Source organism: Ylistrum balloti, unplaced genomic scaffold, assembly GCF_031769215.1.
Source record: "Ylistrum balloti isolate Yb309-2 unplaced genomic scaffold, AGI_CSIRO_Ybal_v1 Utg370512, whole genome shotgun sequence".
NCBI lineage: Eukaryota > Metazoa > Mollusca > Bivalvia > Pectinida > Pectinidae > Ylistrum > Ylistrum balloti.
Genome location: NW_026782330.1, coordinates 104,323 through 122,170, shown reverse-complemented (window position 1 = coordinate 122,170; position 17,848 = coordinate 104,323). Strand labels below are relative to the sequence as shown.

The 17,848-nt window shown below is 38.4% G+C and overlaps 2 protein-coding genes across 2 annotated transcripts; one reads left to right on the top strand and one right to left on the bottom strand.

Moving 5' to 3' along the window:
• The first annotated feature begins 6,588 nt into the window (after positions 1-6,588).
• Positions 6,589-9,717, top strand: LOC132555763 (integrator complex subunit 15-like). The gene is made up of 7 exons (XM_060220126.1): positions 6,589-6,636; positions 7,162-7,378; positions 7,628-7,837; positions 8,072-8,240; positions 8,513-8,980; positions 9,305-9,350; positions 9,598-9,717. The coding sequence occupies exons 2-7, from the start codon at positions 7,172-7,174 to the stop codon at positions 9,650-9,652; spliced, it is 1,155 nt and encodes a 384-aa protein (XP_060076109.1). The 5' UTR covers positions 6,589-6,636; positions 7,162-7,171; the 3' UTR covers positions 9,653-9,717.
• A 359-nt stretch (positions 9,718-10,076) lies between these two features.
• Positions 10,077-16,743, bottom strand: LOC132555769 (ribosomal RNA-processing protein 7 homolog A-like). The gene is made up of 8 exons (XM_060220133.1): positions 16,692-16,743; positions 14,562-14,701; positions 14,177-14,302; positions 13,554-13,683; positions 12,780-12,877; positions 11,861-12,010; positions 10,428-10,476; positions 10,077-10,197 (listed from the first exon to the last, which is right to left on the bottom strand). The coding sequence occupies exons 1-8, from the start codon at positions 16,741-16,743 to the stop codon at positions 10,112-10,114; spliced, it is 831 nt and encodes a 276-aa protein (XP_060076116.1). The 3' UTR covers positions 10,077-10,111.
• Positions 16,744-17,848: the final 1,105 nt, after the last annotated feature.

The following is a 17,848-nucleotide window of genomic DNA, read 5'->3' as shown; positions in this document are numbered from 1 at the left end:
ATCTCTTCTCTTCGCCCTCGCTTATTATCGTTATTTCGCAGTGACGCAACGAAAAGACGAGTAATTCAACGCAAAATAACGAAACTGTGAAGTCACTGATAAGTGGAGCGACAAAACGAAACAAAAAATTATGCACAAAGTCCATTTAATTTAAGTAGGTATCGATTCCCGGGTATAGCAATATAGAACCTATAGTTGAGAGAAAGAAACAGTCAGTTGATAAAAGATTAACAGTCAGGAAAACAAGTCACACACTGGACGTCAAGATTATAATCTTATAATCTTAATACTGAGAGGGATAAACGTCAGAAGGTACAGAGAGGGGGGTAAACGTCAGAAGGTACAGAGAGGGATAAACGTCAGAAGGTACAGAGAGGGATAAACGTCTGCAGGTACGGAGAGGGATAAACATCTGAAAGTACAGAGAGGGATAAACGTCTAAAGGTACAGATAGAGAAAAACATCTGAAGGTACGGAGAGGGATAAACGTCTGAAGGTACGGAGAGGGATAAACGTCTAAAGGTCTGAAAGTACAGAGAGGGATAAACGTCAGAAGGTACAGAGAGGGATAAACGTCTGAAGGTGCAGAGAGGGATAAACGTCAGAAGGTACAGAGAGGGATAAACGTCAGAAGGTCAGAGAGGGATAAACGTCAGAAGGTACAGAGAGGGATAAACGTCAGAAGGTACAGAGAAGGATAAACGTCAGAAGGTACAGAGAGGGATAAACGTCAGAAGGTACAGAGAGGGATAAACGTCTGAAGGTACAGAGAGAGATAAACGTCAGAAGGTACAGAGAGAGATAGACGTCTGAAGGTACAGAGAGGGATAAACGTCAGAAGGTACAGAGAGGGATAAACGTCTGAAGGTACAGAGAGGGGCAAACGTCAGAAGGTACAGAGAGGGTAAACGTCAGAAGGTACAGAGCGGGATAAACGTCAGAAGGTCAGAGAGGGATAAACGTCTGAAGATACAGAAAGGGATAAACGTCTGAAGGTGCAGAGAGAGATATATGTCTGAGGGTACAGAGAGGGGCAAACGTCAGAAGGTACAGAGAGGGTAAACGTCAGAAGGTACAGAGAGTGATAAACATATGAAGGTACAGGGAGGGATAAACGTCAGAAGGTACAGAAAGGGATAAACGTCTGAAGGTGCAGAGAGAGATATATGTCTGAGGGTACAGAGAGGGGCAAACGTCAGAAGGTACAGAGAGGGTAAACGTCAGAAGGTACAGAGAGTGATAAACGTAAGAAGGTACAGATAGGGATAAACGTCAGAAGGTACAGAGAGGGATAAACGTCTGAAGGTACAGAGAGGGATAAACGTCTGAAGGTACAGAGAGGGATAAACGTCTGAAGGTGCAGAGAGGGATAAACGTCAGAAGGTACAGAGAGGGATAAACGTCAGAAGGTCAGAGAGGGATAAACGTCAGAAGGTACAGAGAGGGATAAACGTAAGAAGGTACAGATAGGGATAAACGTCAGAAGGTACAGAGAGGGTAAACGTCAGAAGGTACAGAGCGGGATAAACGTCAGAAGGTCAGAGAGGGATAAACGTCTGAAGATACAGAAAGGGATAAACGTCTGAAGGTGCAGAGAGAGATATATGTCTGAGGGTACAGAGAGGGGCAAACGTCAGAAGGTACAGAGAGGGATAAACGTCTGAAGGTACAGATAGGGATAAACGTCAGAAGGTACAGAGAAGGATAAACGTCTGAAGGTGCAGAGAGAGATATATGTCTGCGGGTACAGAGAGGAATAAACGTCAGAAGGTACAGAGAGGGTAAACGTCAGAAGGTACAGAGAGTGATAAACGTCAGAAGCTACGGAGAGAGATAAACGTCAGAAGGTACAGAGAGGGATAAACGTCTGAAGGTACAGATAGGGATAAACGTCAGAAGGTACAGAGAGGGATAAACGTCTGAAGGTGCAGAGAGAGATATATGTCTGAGGGTACAGAGAGGGGCAAACGTCAGAAGGTACAGAGAGGGTAAACGTCAGAAGGTACAGAGAGGGGTAAACGTCTGAAGGTACAGATAGGGATAAACGTCTGAAGGTACAGAGAGAGATAAACGTCTGAAGGTACAGAGAGAGATAAACGTCTAAAGGTCTGAAAGTACAGAGAGGGAAAACGTCAGAAGGTACAGGGAGGGATAAACGTCTAAAGGTACAGAGAGTGATAAACGTCAGAAGGTACAGAGAGGGATAAACGTCTGAAGGTACAGAGAGAGATAAACGTCAGAAGGTACAGAGAGAGATAGACGTCTGAAGGTACAGAGAGGGATAAACGTCTAGAGAGTCTGAAAGGTACAGAGAGGGATAAACGTCAGAAGGTACAGAGAGTGATAAACGTCAGAAGGTACAGAGAGGGATAAACGTCTAAGGTACAGAGAGGGATAAAGAGGTACAGAGAGGATAAACGTCTGAGAAGGTACAGAGAGGGATAAACGTCTGAAGGTACAGAGAGGGATAAACGTCAGAAGGTACAGAGAGGGATAAACGTCAGAAGGTACAGAGAGGGATAAACGTCAGAAGGTACAGAGAGGGATAAACGTCAGAAGGTACAGAGAGGGATAAACGTCAGAAGGTACAGAGAGGGATAAACGTCTGAAGGTACAGAGAGGGATAAACGTCTGAAGGTACAAGGTACAGAGAGGGATAAACGTCAGAAGGTACAGAGAGGGATAAACGTCAGAAGGTACAGAGAGGGATAAACGTCAGAAGGTACAGAGAGGGATAAACGTCTGAAGGTACAGAGAGAGATAAACGTCTAAAGGTCTGAAAGTACAGAGAGGGATAAACGTCAGAAGGTACAGAAAGGGATAAACGTCTAAAGGTACAGAGAGTGATAAACGTCAGAAGGTACAGAAAGGGATAAACGTCTGGAGGTACAGATAGAGAAAAACATCTGAAGGTACGGAGAGGGATAAACGTCTGAAGGTACGGAGAGGGATAAACGTCTAAAGGTCTGAAAGTACAGAGAGGGATAAACGTCAGAAGGTACAGAGAGGGATAAACGTCAGAAGGTACAGGGAGGGATAAACGTCTAAAGGTACAGAGAGGGATAAACGTCAGAAGGTACAGGGAGGGATAAACGTCTGAAGGTACAGAGAGGGGGTAAACGTCAGAAGGTACAGAGAGGGATAAACGTCAGAAGGTACAGAGAGGGATAAACGTCAGAAGGTACAGAGAGGGATAAACGTCAGAAGGTACAGAGAGGGATAAACGTCAGAAGGTACAGAGAGGGATAAACGTCTGAAGGTACAGAGAGGGATAAACGTCAGAAGGTACAGAGAGGGATAAACGTCAGAAGGTACAGAGAGGGATAAACGTCAGAAGGTACAGAGAGGGATAAACGTCAGAAGGTACAGAGAGGGATAAACGTAAAGGTACAGAGAGGGATCAGAAGGTACAGAGAGGGATAAACGTCTGAAGGTACAGAGAGGGATAAACGTCTAAAGGTCTGAAAGTACAGAGAGGGATAAACGTCTGAAGGTACAGAGGGGGATAAATGTCAGAAGGTACAGAAGATAAACGTCTGAAGGTAGAGAGAGGGATAAACGTCACAAGGTACAGAGAGAGATAAACGTCAGAAGGTAAACGTCTGAAGGTACAGAGAGGGATAAACGTCTAGAGAGGGATAAACGTCTAAAGGTGAAAGTACAGAGAGGGATAAACGTCAGAAGGTACAGAGAGGGATAAACGTCAGAAGGTACAGAGAAGGATAAACGTCTGAAGGTGCAGAGAGAGATATATGTCTGAGGGTACAGAGAGGGGCAAACGTCAGAAGGTACAGAGAGGGTAAACGTCTGAAGGTACAGAGGGGGATAAATGTCAGAAGGTACAGAAGATAAACGTCTGAAGGTAGAGAGAGGGATAAACGTCACAAGGTACAGAGAGAGATAAACGTCAGAAGGTACAGAGAGGGAGAAACGTCTAAAGGTACAGAGAGGGGCAAACGTCTGAAGGTACAGAGGGGGATAAATGTCAGAAGGTACAGAGAGAGATCAACGTCTGAAGGTTCAGAGAGGGATAAACGTCACAAGGTACAGAGAGATAAACGTCAGAAGGTACAGAGAGGGAGAAACGTCTGAAGGTACAGAGAGGGATAAACGTCTGAAGGTACAGAGAGGGATAAACGTCAGAAGGTACAGAGAGGGATAAACGTCAGAAGGTACAGAAGGTACAGGATAAACGTCAGAAGGTACAGAGAGGGATAAACGTCAGAAGGTACAGAGAGGGATAAACGTCAGAAGGTACAGAGAGGGATAAACGTCAGAAGGTACAGAGAGGGATAAACGTCAGAAGGTACAGAGAGGGATAAACGTCAGAAGGTACAGAGAGGGATAAACGTCAGAAGGTACAGAGAGGGATAAACGTCTGAAGGTGCAGAGAGGGATAAACGTCAGAAGGTACAGAGAGGGATAAACGTCAGAAGGTCAGAGAGGGATAAACGTCAGAAGGTACAGAGAGGGATAAACGTCTGAAGGTACAGAGAGGGGCAAACGTCAGAAGGTACAGAGAGGGATAAACGTCAGAAGGTCAGAGAGGGATAAACGTCAGAAGGTACAGAGAGGGATAAACGTCTGAAGGTACAGAGAGGGGCAAACGTCAGAAGGTACAGAGAGGGATAAACGTCTGAAGGTGCAGAGAGGGATAAACGTCAGAAGGTACAGAGAGGGATAAACGTCAGAAGGTACAGAGAGGGATAAACGTCAGAAGGTACAGAGAGGGATAAACGTCTGAAGGTACAGAGAGGGGCAAACGTCAGAAGGTACAGAGAGGGTAAACGTCAGAAGGTACAGAGCGGGATAAACGTCAGAAGGTCAGAGAGGGATAAACGTCTGAAGATACAGAAAGGGATAAACGTCTGAAGGTGCAGAGAGAGATATATGTCTGAGGGTACAGAGAGGGGCAAACGTCAGAAGGTACAGAGAGGATAAACGTCAGAAGGTACAGAGAGGGATAAACGTCAGAAGGTACAGAGAGAGATAAACGTCTGAAGGAACAGAGAGGGATAAACGTCAGAAGGTACAGAGAGGGATAAAAGTCAGAAGGTACAGAGAGGGATAAACGTCTGAAGGTACAGATAGGGATAAACGTCAGAAGCTACGGAGAGAGATAGACGTCTAAAGGTACAGAGAGAGATAAACGTCAGAAGGTACAGAGAGGGGTAAACGTCTGAAGGTACAGAGAGGGATAAACATCTGAAGGTACAGATAGGGATAAACGTCTGAAGGTACAGAGAGAGATAAACGTCAGAAGGTACAGAGAAGGATAAACGTCAGAAGGTACAGAGAGAGATAAACGTCAGAAGGTACAGAGAGGGATAAACGTCTGAAGGTACAGAGAGAGATAAACGTCTAAAGGTACATACATGTAACAATATGTACTAGTCACAGTATACAACACAGACACCTCCTCTCCATACACTTTGTTACTTGCCTGTGAATGTTCACATCTTAGGATGTAAAAAGGATAAGATAGTTGATCACGAACAATACCTAGACAACAACAAACTGTATAACACATTCTTAACACATTTCCGTTCTTCTCGTGGTTCATTTTGTTTTATTTTACCTTTATTTATCTTTGGAAACCTAGATGAAAAAATATAACAAAAGGAGACATTGAACTGGAGGAGCTTGATTTCATCACATGACTCTCTGACTCAGAACTTTTTAAGAAATATACATGTAAGTAACATATCCTGTCAGCCTTGAATGTATGTATGTATGTAACACATAAGTTAACATACGTCTTAAATCATGGAATTTCACCACAAGATACCCTCATATCCTGCTTTGGTTACATGTCAGCAGCGCACGTGTCTATAAATAGAACACAGGATGGTATGCCAGGTTCAGCAATGCCTTTCAACAGGGTAGGTATACCTAAAATGAAACGCCTCTTATATTCTGTTCGTTTATAGAAATAACTGAGCTAATCTTGAAGAGTTTTTTTTTCCATTTTATAATTCAACAAACTTCTCATTAATCTCAGTCACTTATCTATCAAAATGTTAATTTCAGCGATACTTTAAAATATCTTAAAACATCGTGCAATATTTGTGATGTCGCATGGCACCATTTCAATTTTTTTTGTTTTTGTTTTTATAGAATTTCATCTTTTTAAGTTCAAAGAGAGATGATAAGCAACATAGAAGACATGGGCAGATAAAAACTGTAATAATCCATGATAATTAATAAATAGTTAATTATCACTTGTACATCGATTTTTTTTTTAATGCGTCAAATATTTGAGAAGTGTTCTATTTTGGGTAGTATTCCATTTTGGTATACCTGTAATGATTGCTTAACTGTTACCATAGTTACTTATGAAACACTCGGTTGGATTTAGGAATTTGAACCAAAACAACATGAAAGTACAGATAATGTGTGGATGCTTGATTGATGAAGGAAATGTAATGAATGGACGGACACAACACAAAACAAGAACATCTCCTCGGTTCCTAACAATCCGGAATATATAGTCCGATACCAATTTCTATACTAGACAAAAGTCATCACAACGTTTTAAATCATGATCACTTTGAAGCAGTCGGCCGGCATGAAAAGAAAAGGAGAGTGAACGCTGTTTTATTAAGTGACAAATCCATGTACACGTGCTGATTAAAGGTGTGAATACCTTCTTTTTAAACAATTTCAACAAAACGTTTTCAAATCTGTATTTACTCATTTGTATTGCATAGGACATGTACATTTATGAGACGTTGTCATCCGGTGTTCTACGTGTCACCAGTTTTGACGGATTTTGTGCACTTAAACAATGTGAAGCTTATTTATACGTTCCGGAAAGTTACATACACGTCATGAAACGATATCCAATAGAGAAATGACGTAAGGGGTCTCTTATTCTAAGTAATGTCAAAACATCAACAAGGAGAGCCCCATGTCTTGGTGGAACACAACTACCAATGTAACTAGATCTTCGATCAAATAATACTATACAACAGTTTGTTTTTTAAACTGTTGATTATTTAACCGATGAAGAGCATTATTGCTACTCTTCAATGGCGAAAATATGACATGGCTGAAATTGCATATTTTGGTTTTGGCATAAGATTGTTAAACATATAACAATATGGTGATATAAACCCCAGTATCTCAAGTACTTATAAGGTCTTACATTCTCTATTACAGATTTTCTGAAATGAGTAAGATATTAAAACGGTTAAGTGTGCTTGAGTTTCCGGAGTCATCACGCATAGCACTTCAGTACCTGACATCATGTTTCACAACCTCATCAGGAGGTGCCATTCCTGGCCTGGGAGGAGGAGCTGAGAACTTTGCAGTGGAAGTTAGTCAGGACTATGTATTGTTCAAGTCAGCACCTGGCAGAACAAGAGGACCACAAAAGGTTAACATATTTTTCTGATTGAACATATGATAACATAGAATGGGGACTTTGTAATCACTAGGTCCACTTGATAAAATCTTCAAGTTTTATAACAAGCAACAAGAGATACTACTTTTGGATAGCCTCGTGATGTATGGCTACCAGAAAATTGGATAGGCTATCAAATGTTCTCCAATGACTAACCCTGGTTATTTACACTTAAGAACTCCAATGTATGTTAAAACTCAATAGATGTCTGCTTTCTTTCAGAAACTTAATGCAATTCAGGAACTCCAGTTGTTAGAGATGGTATGCAGTTGTCTTCAAGGGGCGCCACAGAGCTCTAGATTCAGCATCTTCAGTGTGATCTTTGGTGGAAATATTGAGGTGTCAAAAACTACCCTCCTCACAAAATTGGTTTCTATGGCCCTCTCCATTGGCAGTGGAGCAGTACTAGATTGTGCGGCCCTTTGGATGCAGGTAGGTGTTAACATATCAAACTTTCACCTCTTAATCAAGTATTGGAGCTTGTATACCCTCTGATAAGTAGGAATACAAATTAAATTCTTTACGGAAAGTTGTAAATTTACACATTGAAGGAGTAACAATATCCCATTATGAATAATGCAGCTTTCATGCTCACGATCTAAGTCAGTCACTTTGTAGCATGTGATGGTTATTTTGTATCTAATTTCCTACTCTGTGGTTGTGTAGGAGCAAGGCTGTCACAGCAGTACTGTATGTGATCTTGTACAGCGACTGGTGGAGGACTACTGCCTGCTGTTCCCAGAGATCAGCCACACTTTCCAAACACTGCCCAGTGTCTCACCACTCTTCACCTGTAACTTCATTACAGCAGTCGCCACCATATATCCATTTCATGGTAATCTTTTCTGTAATAATTGTTACCCAAAATTATATGCACACTTATACTATACTCATGTATACATGTTCAAGATGTTGACAGCAACTTGATTGCACTTTACAAGTCTTCTAAAGCGTTTTTTCATGATACTACCCCAGGTACATACTTAGTAAGTAAGGGCATGTACCGGACCTGATATTATAAACATGCAGGTTACTTGAGATGTTATATTCTATGTAAATATAAAGCAGAATTTTTTCTTCTGTTTCACAAATTTTTTCTCTTTGTAGAAATCTCTCGGGCACCTCCTCCAATCCTGTTGGAATACATCACAAACTGGGTTTCCAGTGACCCTTGTTTGTGTTCAGAGTCTGTTCGACTTGTTCGCATCCAGGCCAGTTTTTCTTGTCCATTCTATGGACTAGTGCAGTGGTGCATATTAGGACAAATTCTGTGCACAACTCATTGTGATCCAGATTCTTCATTACATAACAAACTGCACAGTGATAAGACAAAGACATTCTCATTGCTTTCTAAACTACACTTCAGCATCTTACAGAGTTTCCAGGCCTATAAAAGCATGGAGTTGAACCAGGAACTTTTCCACATGTCACATTTTCTGTCTATAGCTAGGGAGCTTGTCAGAATTTACCAACTCAGTAAAGATAAAATACAGGAGGAGGAATTTCAAACGTTGGTTGATCGACTCGGGCAAATAATCCAGGTTGCTATAGTGACAGGTGGACTAAAGATATCTGGTAAGTGTAATAATGGCAATTTCAGCGAGTTATTTTGGTAGCAGTGTCGTGAAAGTGGACATTTTATAGAAAGAAAGACTACCTTGTCAGGAATATCCCTGCAAACACCATAAACTAATTAATGAAGGAATTATCAAGTTCTATTTCATATGAATCAAGACAAGGTCATGTGATCAATACATATGAAAATGTAATTTTTGACTATACTGTTCAGTATTTGTGTACCATGTTATTCAAGCCAAGATCTTTTCATTAATACTAGGTATGATATAAAATAACAATAATATATTCTGGGCCAATCTTTTATCCTCTCTCTCTCTTCAGGTGGTAAAGAAATTGTAACTCTTTGTGAAATCTTACCACAGAATAGGTGAGTATATTTACCATAAAAGTATCTTACTCATAAAAGTTTTAATTTTCCTTAAAAGCCATTATTTATGGTATTTAATAATTTGGTACATACACTATTAAAAAAATCTAATTGCCGAAAACAGTTTTCAGATAAATGTTCTAACTAAACCTTGTAAGAGATATTTTTTTCATGAATTTTAGATCATTGTACATCAATAAAGAATGTAATGTGAAACTTTCTTACAAACAACCTCTTACATTTTCAGATTACTTCAGATCATAGCAAGACCATGGATAAATCAGCCCATGGACACATCATAGTTACACCTCCTGCCATTGTACATATTCCTTTTCAAATTACGGTGCATAATAAATGTTCATACAAGCCTTGGTGTACTTGATTTCTTGCTGTTGTTGTGGATTAAAGTTCTTCTTTATAGGTCTAACATTAAGGCCATAAAAGATTGCAGAAATATACTGAAGTTATGAATTCCCTCAAACATAGCTGGTGTTTTACAGGTCTAGATTTCAAAGATCAAGGCCATAACTACTAGTAGGAAATTCCAATTTGTTTTCTTTATATAGCCACAAACTATTAATGGCCACACAGGTGGTAGATTTCTGTCTGTGATGACATTAATTGTAAGACTGTTATGACTTAAACTGTTTCACACTGTGATCTGTTTTGATTATGAGGTAAACTGGTGCTTTCAACTCTTGATAAAAGAAAAAATTAGGAAATGAAAACATTCAATTTTTTATTAAAAATAAAAATAACAATCAATATGGTCTGAATCGTCTTGATGCTTTCATGAGAGCAATCCGCTGTTTGTCTTCTTCAAATTTTTTTCTCAGTTCTGCTATTTCTGTGGAAGAATCAAGGTAAATTCTTAGATCTTGTCACACATATGTATCAACCTCTTCCATAAATTTGTATACAATGTACTAGTAATATGTAATTATAAAACTGATGGATTACTCTCTACTGAAAATCTTTCTATGTTTACTTCTCCTGATTGTTAGAACAGATTTTTGACCTGTGCTGTATGCAGAAATACTGAGGTGGATGTACTTGTGCTTAGACTTTTAAACTTACGTTCTCTCTTTGTCTCTCTGATTTGGAAGGAATAGAAATTCAGCAACTCCTGAAAACATATATTAAAACTTTAAATTGTGAAACATTATTCTGGTATATATCAAAATGTAACGTACTTTAATGAACTATAAAACATTTAACTGATACTGTAAAATATTTAGCATAGGAAGAAAAGTCATGATCGTGTATTGGTGAGAAGGTTACCTATATGGTTGTGGTTGATGGGTCACAAAAAGGCGCCCTGTCCTCTAGAATACATTTATACTTGACTTCAGCTTCATATAGTCATTGCTCTACCCCAGCCCCCAACCCCCACAACAACATTTTTATCTCATCCAGCGATATATATATTTTTTTCAATTTTCTTCCCATGTCTTTAAAACTTGGTATGCTTTTGATCATTGAAACACACATAGCACTGTTTTGACTCATTTTTCCACACCCGTATCCTTTTAGATACAATAAATCCTGAACATTTCTTTGGCATGGGACAGACATATATTGTTATTCCTGTACTCTTGTTCTATTGATTATCAGGCCAATGTTTCACATCAAATCATAACTGACAAATTACTTTCACAGTCTTAAACTCAATTTACATAGATCATAACAATATCAATATCAGACATCGACATTTCCATGAATGAGGGGATGTCACTCTTATTACCTGTTATGACCCCTTAGTGTACATTGCCAAGCCACTACTTCAGTAGAACATATCATAATTCTATTCACAAGGTGCAAATTAATAAACACAATTTTGACCCACAGGGAGGTCATACCCAGCATATTCAGCTATATATGGTAAATTCCTATATCTGCGCTAAAGAAGGACTTGAAATATGATTCATTTCTCCAAAACAACCCTGGCTGTTTGTATCCAAGAAGGTCATAGTCTACATATACCATGGCGATCCCTCTCGCCCAAGATATGATCCAAATCATCTGTTTTGAAGTGATCTACCTCTATATCCCCAAAGGATGTGCACACCATTCATTTACATAATATTAAGGTCTCATTCAGCTACAGTTGCCCAAGACCAATAGGTCAAAATCAATCCTGATTAACATTTTTTAATATTATTATCATTGCATTCTTAACGGCCCGTCAACACACAGTAAAACACACAGTGATCCAATATATAACCAGATTATGTTTTGATGTAGAATGGACGGCTACAGCTTTTATTTATTGATTAATAAACTGTCAAAATGAAACCGTACATTTAAAAACTTTCAGCTATACTGACACATAATTCTACAAAAACATTTCTGTTACAGAGGTTTAGGATATAAGGTAATATATCGTTAGTTCAACATGATTTTAGTCTACTTTCATTGTTTAACTCTGCTGTATCAAATTCTAAATTTGTGCCTTTTGTACAATCACTGAAGTGCGGATTAATCTACATCATATAAGTCCACCAAAGTACCTTATCTTTTCTCTTCTTCTTTTCTCGGGCTGTGACTTTTTTCTCTTGCGACTCCTTCCACGGAACACCCTTATTCTTGCCGTGTCTTGTGACCGTTACCCAGCCATCATCGTCTGGCACCCCTTCATTATCCTTAGCTTTCTGCTTCTCCTGAGAACAAACACCAAAACTGAAATGTTATAATCACAATCAACCTAGAGTAACAGATCCTTGCACCAAAACTTCCTACTGAGTGGGTATTATGTGGAACCAACCATAAAACAAGAGGCCCATGGGCCTTAACGGTCATCTGACATTAGATACAAGATATTTGACCCCTGTGACCTTTAAAGTGTGTCAAGGTCATTCATTTGAACAAACTTGGTAGAGCTCCATGCCAGTATGCTCTGTGCCAAGTATTAGCCCCCTAGACCTTCTAGTATTTGAGAAGAAGTTGTTTGAATGAAAAGTTTACGCACGGCGGACGACGACGGACGAAGCATGATGGCTATAGGTCATCTTGACCCTTTGGGTCAGATGACCTAAAAACCACTGAAAGCCAGTCTGTAGGTAGAATGAGGGATCAAGCATTACAGCTATAGAACCGACAAGTCTGTGGGTATTTTGAGGTTTCCAGCATTACAACTACCTACTGAGTGAGGATGCGTGGCCAAGCATTATAGAACCTACAACTCTGGATAGAATGAGGGTTCCCAGCATCAAAACTAGTATCACAACACAAGGAAACACAACTAGTTATGGCTCTTTTGGCACACAATAAGCTCCTGCATTCTTTTCTACAGGCAACACCACATTATAGGTACAAGGTGGCTGATCTGTTGTTGACAGTGAACACCCTTTCTGCAGAAGGAGTGTATTTATATATTTGTAATAATTAAAGTGATCCTACTTGAATGAACTTTTTGTGTGAAAGCATTACCTCCTCCACTCGTGAATCATACTGGGCCATGTATTCATCAATCTCCTGTTGTAAATCGTCGACATTTATCCTCTCCTTTTCGTAAGCCTTACACCACTCTACAGTCATAAAAAAATATAATAGTTTATGTTATATGTTTAGTACTCACTAGTTATGGGACAATGATCAATTTTCTAATAGTTTAACCTCATCTGATGCAACAATCCATCATAATTTCTTTTAAGCAAAAACAAAATCTGTATTATGCATAATGAGGCAAATATGTGATAAAAAATTATCATAAATGGGGCACAATTCATTTAGAAAAGTACAAAACATGATCACATGCAAATTACTGTGGAGAGTAAGTAGCATTACCCAGGACAAACATTATAAAGATATCAAAAGGGGTATAACTCATCAGAGAAAGATTAATGAAAGCAACAATAAACATCATACTGAAAAGTTTCATACATCATGTTTATCGCTTTACTGGAACATAAATAAAGTCTTCCCTTCCAGTGGCCCTCAACTGACTTTTATTTTAGTGAACCAAAAAACGTACAAATATTCTGGGACTGAACATCCTTTAATATGTTAATACTAACAGTAGCAAATTAAAGATACATGTAATAACTTCCTTTATGAATATTCATTTCCAAAGTGAATTAACATATTAGTGTAACTACCACTACCACCTTGCTAAAAGTACAGCTGCCAGACTTCCATTGGTGATGTTAGCTGCCAGCTAACTGGTTTTTAGATAATCCCTAATTGTGATTATTGCCAACTTACTTCCCATGCCTGTGCATGTGTCTTTATGGGGGGTCTCTGATGATATAACTAGTGGTTTGCTGTAAGGAATATTCTTGGCTTTCTTGATAGCATTTGGCTTTCTAAAGACAATGTAAGCAACCTTGAAACCCTGTAATGAAAAGATATCATGAGAAGTAACAAAGATGAATATATATCCTTGCCAAAATTCTGGCTGCTTTCTAATTGGTAGAGGAGAATTTCACTTCAGTGAGTGTCAGGCTAGTAAATTTGATGTTCCTGGGTTTATATTTCAATATATTGTAAATATAAACCAGTGTTTCAGTGCTACTGATGAACTAATAGAGACAAAAATACTGATCCCTGCTCTCTCAAACATTGCTATTTCCTCTGGAAAGAGACAAATTCTTTCCAGGTTGTGGTATCATCTATATAATATATAAGCTAGGAACACATTATTTCTCCATTTCATTTGACAGAGCATTAGAGTAGTAAGTATGAAAATCAATGATTCAGTTCCTAACAAAACCATTTACAAATACTGAAGTGTGCATCCCAACTAATCATTAGACAGTTGATAATGGTTCACTGTCCACAGCTAAATCAAGATATCAATATAGATATACATCAATCCGGTTCCTTACCTCATGCATTTTCACAGTTGGGAAGTATTTAGAGGTATCTGTACGTGGTGGCCCACTGGATGGCTTGTCATGAAGATATACCCGAAGAACTTTTCCAAAAGGCGAGAACATATGTCTCAAATGTTCCTTTAAAAATCAACAGATGTATCAGTCACACAAATCTCTATACGTTCTGAGATATATCTTAATAACCAGTGTGTGCTTGTGTTTTCAGTATGGAAGTAAATCCCAAACACCACCTATATGAATTATGTACAGATGTTGTTATTCGAAAAAGTATGCAACCACAATTTTATTCCTGATTCAAATGCCTTTAAACTGACTTTTGTAGATCACATGTTATAAAGCTACTATCACAGAATAAGTGCTTGACAGTATTTCTTACCTCATTACAATATGGTGGTATGTTGAGTACAAACAGGGTTGTTTCCCTTGGTTTACATTTATCTTCCTCACGAACATTGTGCTCCTTCAGGTAAAGACAGTGGGCTGCTTTACTTTTCTCAGAGTATTTCACTTGAATGACTGAAATATGTTTGGTTGAAAAAAATAATAAACCATAATCCAACACAGTTTCAAAAAGATGAATCAGAGACTGAGGGAAGATATCTAAATAATAAAGTGAAATATTACTGGCAACAAGATTTGTTTCAGAAACTTTATGCCCTGGAAGGGGAAGCCAGTTATAGAGGCTACGACAACACCAGGGCTAGGACATTTAATTGTAAGACATTTTTGTAACATATCAAATGTGTGGGTTTACAATCTAAAAGGTTGCATGTAATTCATGTAATTTGATGGTTTATTTATTTATTTATTTATTCAACAGGTTTTACATTCACAGTTATGGTCTTTTGGCCTTTCAGTAGACAGGAGAAGATAGGAAAACAAGAGGCCCATGGGCACAGTTATGGTCTTTTGGCCTTTCAGTAGACAGGAGAAGATAGGAAAATGAGTAGAGAGTAAATAGTATGAAGCAATGGAAGAGAATGGGATGTCAAGATGAGGTAATTTAATGGTAAAAATTGAAATTTATTTGATGAAAACAAAAAAATTATCTTTTACAAGGATCTAAAAGTCCTGTAACTTTGGTGAATATGAACAGATTTTAACCAATATCAAAGATATCTGAGATCTCATTGATATTAAGTTATACACCCCTTGGTACCAAATTAGGTCCAAAGCTGCATGGAGTCAAGGTTATCACATGTAGTATCAAACAGTAGGTCTTGTCCTCATGTACATTCTTGACAACAGAGCATTATTTCTTAACATTGCAAAGATAATGGTCTATGTTGTGTGCATAAAATTTTGAACCAAGTGACAGACAGGGGCCAGAAACAATATGCTCTAATCCATGATCTCAAGGGCATAAAGATTGTTGAATTAAAATGTTGTTTACAAAAATAAAATTTCATTTCATGGGTTAGTACAGCGCATTCATAGAGATTGATAAGAAATCTGATGTTAATTAACTGGTGAGTTGTAGATTGACAGATGAAAAATTATTTCATTCTAATTGATTTGTGGTATATGTCTCATTGCAGAAAAAGAAAATGACTTCGCAAAAAAAATTTTGAAAATGAAAACTAATCATTTGAAAAATGCCCATGCATATTCTAATAATGATTTTACGTAAAGTTGATGCACTCGGGGCCAATTTAAGCAAATAAAACAAGTTTCATTATATAATACCATGGACTTAGAATAGAATATTGTCAGTCCACAATGATACATTTATACCATAGTCTGATTGTCACGATAAATCAACATGTGCTTGATTAAGCTAGCTCAGTGTTGTTTCCGTAAAAATCGTACCACGTGGACCTCATAGAGGAAGTTCAAAGAAGGGCAACCAAGCAGTTACCAGGATAATATAACTTAACATACGAGGACCGATTATGGAAACTCAAGCTACCCACCCTGAAATATAGAAAAAGTCAAGGTGATATAATTGAAGTGTACAAGACCTTGAGCCGAAAATATGATATAGAATCTGGGAAATCATCAAATTGTGAAATGATAACATTCAGAGAGCACAAGGACGTGGGAACTCAAAAAAGATATATGTGCAAAGATCCAGGCTAAATATCAGAAAACACAGCTTCAGTGTGAGGACCGCAAAACTATGGAACAGGCTACCAGAAAAAGTTGTGAATGCCAGTAGCATCAATGCCTTTAAGAATAGACTTGACTACTTTTGGAAGGATCAAGAAGTATTGAAGGATCAAGAAATATTGTATGACTTCAAGGCGGATTTTGTATTCGACACTACCGGTCATAAATATGATAACACTAATGAGTTCGACGAAGAGGACCTTAAAGGAACTGTGTTGGAAAATATACCATAATTACCATAAGTTATGTGCCAGACTTGCCAGCCGAGAATCAAAGATCGAAAACACAGTCTCTTACTCATCCGTTTCATACGCTGTTATTGTTATGTCTGAACAAGAGTGCTAATATTGGAAACTGTTCGAGTATCTTCTGGCAACAACATGTAACTATGTCTTACCCGTGAACCCCTGGACGTCTACGTTATCATGTTTTTCGTTGAGCTCCTCCATGCTGCTTATCGAGAAATCGACGTTGTTGGAAAGCTTTGTTGATAGTGGGGTCGGCTGTTGATAGGATAACAAACGAACTGACTTCACTTGTACTATTTATATGCTCACTTCACACCGTAGGCGGAACAACATTGGCCAGGTCGGTCGATTCAAGGTTAAAAAGTTTTGCCAAAAAAATCTCTCTGTGTCCCCATGCACTCTTTTTAGCATTATTATTATTTGCTGAGATCTGGAGAAAGAAGAAAGAATGGACCTAAGCTTATATTTTAGAGCTAACCGGGACGCTACTGATCAACGTTGTCACTGACCTTATTCGGAGGCTTTACAAATGAATATATCAATAGCAATTGATATAGATAATAATCTCTGTTGCGATTACACAAGGTTTTTTCCATTTCGCACACGTATATTGCAAATGGTTTTTTTCTGCGACATTCACATCCAGTTTATAGCATTTTGTAAGGTCGTTTAATTCCTATTAATTTCATAATCTAATATTAGTTTACTAGTCGAAATCTGTATAGACTGGGACGTGCTCAACCTTTGCACACTTAAACATACCATTCTGTTTAAATATATATTAAACAGTACGCGTATAATGGTTGAGGAAGTGATGCCTATAAGCAGGGACGTATAATACAATATTATACGTCCTTGCTATAAGGTCTGGTGCCCAAGGAAGATTCTGTTTTGCTTGTTTTCCGTTTCTAAAATTATTATTCATCTATGTTTCTTGTTAAAAATCAACTTTGACTTGGGTATAAGGTGTATTTGGAAACATAATTTTGATTTTGGATATTCAATTGCCAGACTATGATAACATCTATATATAAAGGTTCACCAACTCGTGTATTAGATGTGAACAGAGATTTATGCACAAGGTTTGCCACTTGCCGCATCATACATACAATTCCTGGGCTGTCTGAACCCATTGGACTTTTTTTCCATTTTGGTAAAGTTCCCAGAAACTCACGTTTTCTTTTCTATCTTACCATTAGTATTCCCCACACTCAAGATTCTAAAACATTTCAATGATCTATCACTGCGCATGCACAATACAGTTCCTGCTCTATTTCCGGGAAAATGTTTACGTTTTCGACAAACG

What these genes read in the sequence shown, in the direction of transcription:
- LOC132555763 (XM_060220126.1), top strand. Translation starts at nt 7,172, where the DNA reads ATGAGTAAGATATTAAAACGGTTAAGTGTGCTTGAGTTTCCGGAGTCA. An exon ending in GAACAAGAGGACCACAAAAG is followed by an intron (nt 7,379 to 7,627) that starts GTTAACATATTT and finishes GCTTTCTTTCAG; the next exon opens with AAACTTAATGCAATTCAGGA. An exon ending in GAAATCTTACCACAGAATAG is followed by an intron (nt 9,351 to 9,597) that starts GTGAGTATATTT and finishes TTACATTTTCAG; the next exon opens with ATTACTTCAGATCATAGCAA.
- LOC132555769 (XM_060220133.1), bottom strand. Translation starts at nt 16,743, where the DNA reads ATGGAGGAGCTCAACGAAAAACATGATAACGTAGACGTCCAGGGGTTC. An exon ending in TACCACCATATTGTAATGAG is followed by an intron (nt 14,303 to 14,561) that starts GTAAGAAATACT and finishes TGATTTTTAAAG; the next exon opens with GAACATTTGAGACATATGTT. An exon ending in AGAAGAAGAGAAAAGATAAG is followed by an intron (nt 10,477 to 11,860) that starts GTACTTTGGTGG and finishes ATATGTTTTCAG; the next exon opens with GAGTTGCTGAATTTCTATTC.